At 41.2% G+C, this 10,744-nt stretch overlaps 1 protein-coding gene across 1 annotated transcript; it reads right to left on the bottom strand.

Moving 5' to 3' along the window:
- Nucleotides 1-6,132, bottom strand: GAPDH (glyceraldehyde-3-phosphate dehydrogenase). The gene is made up of 12 exons (XM_081941918.1): nt 6,020-6,132; nt 5,244-5,289; nt 3,032-3,131; nt 2,771-2,877; nt 2,587-2,677; nt 1,985-2,100; nt 1,785-1,866; nt 1,440-1,591; nt 1,266-1,344; nt 783-866; nt 418-515; nt 1-227 (listed from the first exon to the last, which is right to left on the bottom strand). The coding sequence occupies exons 2-12, from the start codon at nt 5,264-5,266 to the stop codon at nt 158-160; spliced, it is 1,002 nt and encodes a 333-aa protein (XP_081798044.1). The 5' UTR covers nt 5,267-5,289; nt 6,020-6,132; the 3' UTR covers nt 1-157.
- Between the last annotated feature and the right edge of the window lie 4,612 nt (nt 6,133-10,744).

Raw genomic sequence — 10,744 nt, 5'->3', positions numbered from 1 at the left:
TTGTTTGATACAGTGATGTCTTTATTAAGAGGGGAGATGTTACTGAAACATTCACGTTTCTTCCAGCCTCTCTACTTCCTCAGAGGCAGATGGAACAAAGCGCCTCTAACTGCAAAATACAGAGCCAAGTCGTAAGAAAAAGAAAACCGAACAGTCTTTACTCCTTAGATGCCATGTAAACCATCAGGTCTACCACACGATTGCTGTATCCAAATTCATTATCATACCTAAGAAAGAAAGGTTTCTTTTGAGTTTTGAGAAAAATAGCAGTAGCAAAAAGAGCGGCATGAGGCCATTGCTTGCCACCACATAATCCCACCTCTGCTGTTCTGCAGAATATAAAAAGTTGCACCTCCACCTCTTCCCAAATCCAATAAGCTAACTAACAGCCATCATCTACCCCCTTCCATCACTTACCAGGAGATCAACTTGACAAAATGATCATTGAGAGCAATGCCAGCAGCTGCATCAAAGATGGAAGAGCGGGTATCGCCATTGAAGTCAGATGAGACCACCTTGGGGGAGAAGAAGTAGATGTTACAATCCATGAAGATAAGCATTGAAGAGCAAAGTCTTGAAATACAACCTCCATGTATATTTATGAGCCAAATCAAATGAACCTAGATGGAATGGTTGGCTGTACTAGATGGCCACATTTTACTTGTTGAAGGCAGAGTAGAAAAAGCATATTTTATGATTACCTACAGTTATGTCTACAATTGTTACAAAGCACTCTAATGGACCTGATAGTTATTTTTTATCATCAAAAATGTTCAGTTTACCTGATCCTCTGTGTATCCCAGAAAACCCTTCATTGGGCCTTCAGAAGCTGCCTTCACAACTTTCTTAATATCATCATACTTCGCCTAAGAAAGCAAGTGAGGGAGACAGAAGTATTAAATAATTGAATTATGCCAATTTCCTATTGTGTAGCAAGCTGATGGTCAATTCATTCTTGCCAATATCTGCTACCATTCAAACAGACTTGGCTAAAAGCATGTTCAAAATTGCGAGAATCACAAATTCTCCACTCCTAACTTAAGTTACAAAGAACTTGATTGCAAATACGTTAAGAGCAGCATTTCCCAATAACTGGGTTTGAACAAATACCCCAAAACCTAGAAAAGTAAGGACCATCAGATTTGGACTGCTAAGCATTGATTAACCATTACATGAGTTTTCTGAATCTTTGCTGATCTAGATTTTTGAACCTTAGTCTTGTACAAGTAGTAAAGCAGGCTCAGAACTACTATGGGAATACTCACTGGTTTCTCTAAGCGGCATGTTAAGTCCACAACAGAAACATTTGGAGTTGGGACACGGAAAGCCATCCCTGTGAGCTTCCTGTGAAGGTAGGAAAAGATTCAGGTTAAGATATAAATAGTCCTTGTTTTGGCCTATGAAGCAAACATTTGCACTTTGTGCTCAGGAAGGCTTACCCATTCAGATCAGGAATGACTTTGCCTACAGCCTTGGCTGCACCTGTGGATGCTGGGATGATATTCTGAGCTGCTCCTCTGCCATCTCTCCACATCTTCCCAGAAGGGCCATCCACAGTCTTTTGTGTGGCTGTGACGGCATGAACTGTTGTCTGGAATAGGAGGAGCAGGATAGACCGTTTATACCACCTAAAGTTGAATATTTATTCCAAGTACCACAGGAAGAATTTGCACACATGATCACCATTCCGGTTTAACATTTCACCAGTATGCAACAAAATTCTGAATTATTTTAAGTGTTGGGAGAAACAGAGGAACTACCTAGGACTTATGCAATTCACATACCATAAGACCTTCCACAATGCCATAGTTGTCATGGATGACTTTGGCTAGTGGTGCCAGGCAGTTGGTGGTACAAGAAGCATTGCTGGAGAAAAAAAAGGGGAAGAAGCACTCAATGGATCGACATGCACCATTTTAGAAGACCCATGTTATTCTGGCAATACAGCCTCGCTTCCCTCCCCCTTGCTTTCCCCTATAGTCACCTGACAACTTTCAAAGATTTGTCGTATTTCTCATGATTGACACCCATCACAAACATGGGAGCATCAGCTGATGGGGCGGATATTATAACACGTTTAGCACCACCCTTCAAGTGAGCCTGTAAGGGAAAAAGAACAACATTTTACCTCATATTTTAAAAAATACAAATAATCCAGGACTGGACAGCAAGCAACAGTCTTAAGACGAATCTAGTCACACGTTATTATGTAAATTCTTTTCCCATATAGTATGATGGAAATGTTTGATCATTTTTTATTTATAAAATTTATTTGCCACCCATCTCACAGTTCAGGCCGCTAAGCAGATAAATAATTTAAAGCGGCCATGTCCAAATGCCAAAAATAGTGTTTCACCATAGCACTTCATCAATGGATCTACTTCCTCCCCAGGAGATAGGAATTTTGAACATATGTACATAACACATTAAATATTGCAAAATCGTGTCCCACACCTTGCACAAAAAAAGAATACAAAACACTTTATGAATCCAGATGGCATCCAGATTTTCCATCAGTATCAGAGCCTACCTCTCTTTACAGCAAAAATGTATACAATGCTCCTTCCTCCTGTAACAGATACTTACACTAGCTTTCTCTGTGGTGGTGAAAACACCAGTTGATTCCACAACATAGTCAGCACCAGCCTCACCCCACTTAATGTTTGCAGGATCACGCCTGGCAAGAAGAGAGAAGGACCAGTTTAGACTCTGCAAGCAAGAAATAAACTAGACAAGTAAAGAAAACCTGAATGGAGGGGATGTTACTCACTCTTGGTAAACAGCGACGGCATGTCCATTGATGACAAGTTTTCCATTCTCAGCCTGGACATTGCCACGGAAGCGGCCATGAGTAGAGTCATATTTAAACATGTACACCTGAAATTAAGACACACAACATTAACTCAATGTAGCTTACTGGGACTAGTTTCTAGAACATCCGAGGAGAGTGTTATTTGTTGACATATGAATGTTTCTACGATCGAGTGTAAATTGCTTCGCTTTAAAAAGCAGACAAACTCAGGATTATTACCATGTAATTCAGGTCAATGAATGGGTCATTGATGGCAACAATTTGGACCTTATCAGACAGGACTGCTGCTCTGGTGACCAGACGGCCAATACGACCAAAACTAAAGGAAGGAAGAAAAATATAATAACTGTTATTTCCAGAATGGGTGAAGACATGGGTGTCAAACTTGCAGCGTCACGTTGCCATTACATGATGTATCAATGTTTTTTTTCCCTTTGCAGAGCTGGGTTGGGCGTGGCCTGCATGTGACGCATCCAGCCCTCAGGCCGCCATTTCGACACCCCTGGGTTAAGAGAACTAATTCAGCTCAACATTTAGGGAAGAGCAGAAAAGCAGTTTGAGGAAGCACCAAGGACCACCTTTTTGGATAGGAAAAGAAACAGACTGAAATAACTACCTGATCAGGTGGCCTATAAATAGAGTAGTAAACATTAGACAAATTAACATGGTGTCCTGCAGAAGATCTGAACCATTAACATAATTTATTTGCAGTGGCTATGCAAAATAAGGACGAAAATTGTATTACAAAACACTTAAGATACCCTATAACTATTTCTAGTTTATTCCCCAAACTTTGATCTAGTTCTGAGCAAAGGGCCTTTATTCAGGGCAGACTTTCTGCTTTAATACCAAATGTCTATTTGAGCCTTCTCTCTGGTATTTTAAATTGCAGCAAAACTTCCCTATGGACATACTGCACAACTGTCCTTGAAATATACCGCCTGAGTTCAATGTTTGATTTGTTCTACTCTTAAGCCAATTACAGAATTCCAATGGAGACACTCACCAGGCTTATAGAGCAATGACCTACCAGTACCAGAATTAAGACTGTTTGATACAGCTCAGAAAGTTTTTCTCAATTTCTTTGCAGAGGTAAGGGGCCAATGAGAAAATGGAGGATGGGAGGGCAGGGATGTGATCCTTAAAACAGTATGTGGCTTTAGAGGATCATGTGACCACTTTGCATTTGAAACAAAGAGCATCCTTGCAGGAACCTGAATAACTCCCCTCCCTCCCCCAAACCTGTTTTTTCTCTGCAAAATAATGCAGCATTAACACATATTGAAATTACCATACAGGTTGAAGTTTGGAAAGGATTTCCCTCTTAAATCAGCAAAAATTTAAAATGTTTGCTGAGTGAGTGTGCTTTCAAAATTACAGATTTTTATGACTACCAAAATAATGGGGAACTGAAGCTTTTACAGTTTTACGGCTGTACAAGGCTGCCTTATGGAAAGCCTGTAAGAGTTATGCTTCAGGGTTTCTTATCTCTGAAATTCAAGACTAGAGGGTTTTCAGGGAAAACACCCAAACGTCTGCCAAGAAATTTTATCCTGTCAACCTCTTAAAATCAGTTCCTGTTATTTCATTATCAGTCTTTATACACAAGTATCTTAGGCAGAACTTGAGTTGCATCTTCCCATTTGGTCTTTCCTGGGGAATGCTACTTGAAACTCCCTTCTTTACACCCCCCTCATCCTGCTACTGAAAGGTCAAACACTAACTTTAGAGCCAGTCCTCTCTGATACTCAGCTGGAGTTATCTGGTTACAGTTTTTGGCTGCTAAGAAGAGCAAGGAGGTCACATTCTTAATAGGCCCTTCAGGATATATAATCCTCCCTGCAGATATTGCGAGATGCTCTGCGTTTGCAGCATGTAAAGGTATCAGGGGGAAAAGTATATAGAATTAAAAGCAATAGAGAGAAGATCAGAGAACTATTGTAGCTTCCTGATGGGAATGACTCAGCAATTAACGTTTAGGAAAATGAGTCAGTCCGGGGTTTCCTGTACCCATGGTGGCTGCAAGCCTGCTCCATGTGCTTTGGCTGCCCCAGAGCACGTTGAAATAAAAAGGCTAAAGATGGCAGCCTTAAAAATTTATACAGGGTGCCACTTGAGTGAGAAAGAGTGCCAAGAAAGACACAAGCAGCTCCTGTTGGGAGTAGAGAAACAGCTGCTGGAAAGGGGGGTGGGGTCGGGATGACTTCTAGATGTCCTTGGAAAGGAAAGGAATGCTGGGGCTGGAAGCTCCCGTTGGAGCCTCCCAAGGTCTGCAAGAAGCTCAGGCTGGACAGCCATACTGGCCTATCCCCACCCCAGAGTCCCCCTATTGGCCGGAAAAGTTATTCAAGCTCCCAGGCGAGGCTTGCCCCTCCCTCGCTCCCTGCCATGCATAGGCAGACTCGCTGCACGTCCGCCCCCTCCGACTCACCCGTTGATACCAATTTTCACCATCTTCTCCGCTGGAAAAACCGTTCCTAGGGAAAGAGGACGCCAACTTCATCAGCCGCTCCCAGAAAGTTCAAACCTTCCCTTCTCCCCCCGCCTCCAGGTTCATGCAGGCTTTCAACTATGGCGGAGCCGATGGACACCGGTCCTAAAAACCCGTTTCTCGCCCTTCGCCCGCGAAAACTTTCCCCCCTTCTGAGAGAGAAAGAGAGAGAGAGAGAGACGCGGCGCCTCACGGCCGGCAGACGAAGTAAGAAGCCTCGCGGAAGGGAAAGGAAGGAGACCGCCGACTGGGAGGGGCGGCCTGCGACGCCTTCCACACCTGCGAGAGTTTGGGGCGGGGGCGAGGGTCGCAGTTGCCTTTCTGGAATATTCCTTCCCCCCCACCCCCCCCACACACCTGTAAGCTTCCTCGAAACTTTTGTTCCCGCCCTCCCCGCTCAACGGAGCCGAAAACTCGGCCCCGGAGTCGCGCATCCTGGTTCCGCGGCTGCGGCTCCCACCCCTCCACAATGCAAGACGCCGCTTCCAGTTCAGTCTCGTCAGGCACCGACTAAGCTCTATAAGCGCCCCCCTTCCCAGCCGGCCTACAGCAACGAGGCCCAAGCCGGGTCTTTTGCGTGGGACGGTACCCGGCCGCCGCCCCCCTTCACCACAGCGTTCTTGGCTTGCGTCTCTCGAGCGGCCCCACCACTGCCCACCGCCCGCCCGGCAAAGTTGCAATACCTGGGGCTCCCCCCGTTCAAAGGGAGCGCTTACCCGAGAGGTCCTGACCTTACTCAGCTCCGCAGTGCAGTGAGGAAGTGAGAAGAGAGGCCCCCTCGGCTCTGCCCTTTATACAGCCCCGTATGGTAATGACGAGGCCCGACCTCCGGCGCCAACGCCGAATCAGAGCGCGAAGGGGCGGCGGAGGGGAGGCTAATGGAGATCCCCAAGCCCAGCGCCATTTCCCGCTGGAGATACAGCCCGTCCGGCTCAGAGAAAGACTCTTTGTTCTCCCCCGCCACAAGCCTTCGCTCGGTGGCCTCCCCAACTCCCCAAAACGCTTTGTTTGACCCGAATCGCCATGCCAAATGGATCACTTTTGTTATGGCGGCTGGTGATTTATCAATCAGTTACTCCGAGTTTGGCACCTGCTGCATTTTGCACTCTCGACAAAGTACTTTGGAATCAAAGCCGTTTCCTAAGCCTTGTGCGTTTGCCAGGCTCAAAGGACGAATCTTGTTCTCACCAGGTTCATGCAACGTATTAAGTCGTGGTTTGAGTTTAACTACGTTGTAAGTACTGCAACCCACTATTGATTGGGTTAACACGATATAGTAAGCCAAAGCCATTACAAACCTAGCTTATTCTGTGAGTATGGTTTAGGGAAAACTAGCATGAAATAAATTGCATTCCTTCATGCTCTGCTTGTTCAAAGATACTCAGTCAACCACTGTTGAGAGAATGCTGGAATTAGAAAAACATTATTCTCCTGTAATAATTCCAATCCCTGTATTAGTTGTGATCATAAAACAAAACCCACATATTCAGAAACAGTTTAATGCAGGAATCAGAAGCTATCTCCCCTACAATCTACAAGATTCTTAGGAATGTCTGACTCGTTGCAGCAATAACTAGAGTTGCTTTTATGAAACATGGTTTGATATGTATCATTTCCCCCAAAAAATGATTCATGAAATAAAACAAGCAATTAAATCAATCCTATAGATCAAAATACTATGAATCAATTCTAGCTTGAAATCTTTAGCAGCCAAAATGTTGGAGCTTCTTCCAAAATTGCTGAAAGTTTAGACAACTTGAAAGATGAGTTGCATTGGGAATGGATGATTCAAGGCCTATTTTTTAAGTATAAGGGTAATACCTCAAAACACAGAATGGCTAAATTCACACAACCCATATCTAAGCCATAAACCATTTTAGTAAAGTGTTAATGTCTATGTTCAAAGGATAGGCTTAATCTAAATCATATACATTTTGGTTGATTGCTTATACAGTATAAACTTGACTATCATTTGATTGCTCTAGAACTGAGTATTCTGTGCAGAAAAATCAAGAAGGATGTCAAAATTCTGATTCTGTAATTTCACCAACATAATTTAGCTCATTATTGGATGAACCTGCCTTGTAACCCTGTACAATGCAGTAAAAAAATATTTGTACTGAGATTAGTAGGAGAAACCACAAAATTACTTCAATTGCAGCTCTTTTCCTTTTTCTCCGCCCAGCCCAAAGAGGAAATGTGTTGCCATAATTGAAATAGTAACAGAGGTGAAGCATAGCCTTCCAAGACAGACCCATTATAAGTTGAAAAGAATAGCCTTCCCTCCAACTCTTTTCTCCCATCCCAAACAAAAGAATTGGCCTGGCTTTACAAGTCAAGGCATAATCTGTTATCAGAGGGAGACTCTTATATCTCCAGGCTACATTTCGGTACATCTCACAAGAGGAGGTATATTTATAACTGTGCTAAAAATTACTTCTGCTCAAAGCACTCTTAAAAAGCAGTCCAATGCAGAAGCATTGGGTTAAGTGTCCCATGTAACTGCATAAGGGTTGCATTATTAGGCAAATCCGTGTAACAACTGGTATCAGACCATCTGTTACATTTTGTTTCATTTGTTTCCTCACATGCCTAAGGACCACTCAATCATGAAATACAAAGTTTGTGTGTTTAGAAGCAAATGTGTGTATTTGAAAGAGCCTTTCGGAGAATAGCTCAACCCGTATAAATCCTAGATATATTTCTGAGTTGCAGATTAATTCTGGACATTGCAATGTGCTTTTACTCATGTTTATTCAGGACAACTCTCCCTCCCCCAACTGAGGCCTTTTCTCACTAGTTTTCTGCATTCCTCCTGCAAAGGCTACTCGGATTGCTCATTGACCCAACAAAGTCCCTCCCTTCTCCAGCCTTTTCTTTACTTGAGCGCGAGCAGCATGTCTAATAAGGAGAAAAAAACTGAAGTTCCTCCTCTACTGGAGGAATGTGAGGGCGGAAATCCCGCCTTCTCATTACATTGAGCTGCACGGATCAATTGAATCTGCAATTTTACCCCCTTTGCACAATAAAATTGGAGTTGGCTACAAAGGCCATGGATATTGCCTTAGCAGCCTCTGGTAGTCCACAGCCCAAGGAGGTATATTGCTGTGATAGAAATCATGAGATGCGGGGATGCAGGCATGTTTTATGTTAAGCAGGAGTAAGTGGTAGGAGTATCACTCTAGCAGATCACCAGAAATTATGCCTCAAAGCAAGCAATCAAAATGCGTAGAAGCCAAAGTTTCTCCTGGTAATACATTACTTTTTATTACATTTTAATTAAAAAAAATGAGGAAAGGAAAGAAAAATACACATAGTGAATAAACAGGGAATTTAGAAGCACTATATAATTAGGTTACAATTTTAAATATTTCATTAGTTTTAACCAAATATATTTTGAAAACTCCAGGTTGTTGTTAACAGCCAAACAATATATAAATATCTACAGTAATAATATAAACCTTAAAATAAGATTAAAAAGTTACAATAAATTATATTCAAACTATTAAAGATCATCTATGATTCAACAAATGTTTACTGCAAGAATGTTAATATTTATGTTAAGAGAAATCTATATTTCATATATGATGCAAGATCATATATAGCATTGTAAATTATCAGGCTTACTTTTGAAATACAAAATTATTTTGGATGCTGAGTTGTACTTTCTACTTTCAACAAATGTTTACTGCAAGAATGTTAATATTTATGTTAAGAGAAATCCATATTTCATATATGATGCAAGATCATATATAGAATTGTAAATTATCAGGCTTACTTTTGAAATACAAAATTATTTTGGATGCTGAGTTGTACTTTCTACAATTTCGTTTTCCATTCTTCCTCAGATCAAGTTGTATGCATAGAGTACCCTGGAAGCAGTTGCCATATGCAACACTAGTCCAAAATATTTAATTCAATATTTGTAATGTTTAATTAAATATTACTAATAATTCAAAATTACTTATGTAATGTTTAATTTAAAAAATAGTGATACATTGCTGTTGTGAAATGTGCATGACTATAAATGGGTTTGCAGATTAGAGATAGGAGAAAGTAAATCTCCACCTCTGTGACCTATATATGACCTGTTTGGGCCATATTATAACTTTGATTTCAAAATGGTACTTCTCAGTTACGAAAAAAATTGAATGTGATTCATCTCCAACTGGACTACTTACTTACCCTCTGGCTACTCCAATAAATGTCTGCACTGCAGATCAGATGTCATCTTAACTATATAAGGATTAAGCTATTTGATGCTTATCAAGGCCAATCAGCATTGACAAAATGTGAAATGGTACATTTTAGACCTGGGACCTTTAAGATACAGAGATAATGTTGTTCTGCGTTTATATATTTCGTGTGGATGCAGTGAGGCCTGTGTTCATAGATCTGAATCATAGGTATTTATAACCTCTCTTTAAAGACTAAAAGAGTACTTCACTTGAAAATGATTATGTAGCAATGATTATGCTCAGTGTTGTTTTTGAGAATTCTAAACCATCAAATTTATCATTAAAAATAGATCAGCAATAGCTGATAGCAAGAATTAAGGCCTTCATTTTTAAAATTCCCAGTCACATAATATCCAGTCAATTTCTTACTGTATGTGCTTATACTTTCAAGTAGGATTCTGAGCAATGGGTGAATAAGATGAAAGGTCATTTTAAAAATGATTACTTGAATATTTTAGCCATAATAATGGAAACCCAATTATTTCTTGTCCTATATGGAAAATAGAGAGAAAACAGCTGAAGAGCTGCTGAGGGGAAGCAGGTGGAGGGTAGATTCCAAGGGATTCTGGAGAAAGTTTATCTGTCTCAGGATGTAAGTTGATTCCTATCACCCAACCAGTATTCCCTCTATTACAGAACAACCAAGGGACTAAGTTTAGCCCTGGCTGAGTTTATAACCTTTATCAAAAGGTCAAACAGCTAGTTTATGATTTGATGCTCACAAGCCAAGGGGTTGGTGGGCCCATTACCACAATCTGCATAGGATAATTTCTTGGATTGGAAATAGCTGTTTAAGTAACCAAGAAGCACAACTTGTCACCCACCAGTCTATATATAAGAATAACTTTATTGTCACTTTGAATGTACACTAATCAGCATACATTGAAATGAAATTTCACTACATACAGCTCTCAAAGGGTCCCCACCTCCAATATACACTACATAAACATGGCAAAATAAATAAATAATAAATACAAAATTATGCATATGCCCACATATATTATATGACACAGAGAAACAGCAGTCTAGTCCAGATGTATACATGTACATGACGAGAAAAACGAATTTTGCAAGTTTACCAGACAGATGGCATAGGGAACAAAGCTGTTCAGAATCTGGTAGTCCTGCTAGAAATACTTTGAAACCTCCTCCCAGAGAGCAGCAACAAAGACAGACCGTGAAGTGGGTGTGTGGGGTCTCTTA

The sequence above is a fragment of the Natrix helvetica genome, assembly GCF_964273705.1.
Source record: "Natrix helvetica genome assembly, chromosome: 2".
NCBI lineage: Eukaryota > Metazoa > Chordata > Lepidosauria > Squamata > Natricidae > Natrix > Natrix helvetica.
Note: the sequence above shows the minus strand (reverse complement) of the source record. Positions and strands in the feature narration are given on the sequence as shown.

Coding starts and splice junctions, on each gene's coding strand:
- GAPDH (XM_081941918.1), bottom strand. CDS start 5,266: ATGGTGAAAATTGGTATCAACGG. Junction 2,101..2,586: donor CCACCACAGAGAAAGCTAGT/GTAAGTATCTGT, acceptor TTTCCCTTACAG/GCTCACTTGAAGGGTGGTGC. Junction 1,345..1,439: donor GTCATTCCTGATCTGAATGG/GTAAGCCTTCCT, acceptor CTACCTTCACAG/GAAGCTCACAGGGATGGCTT.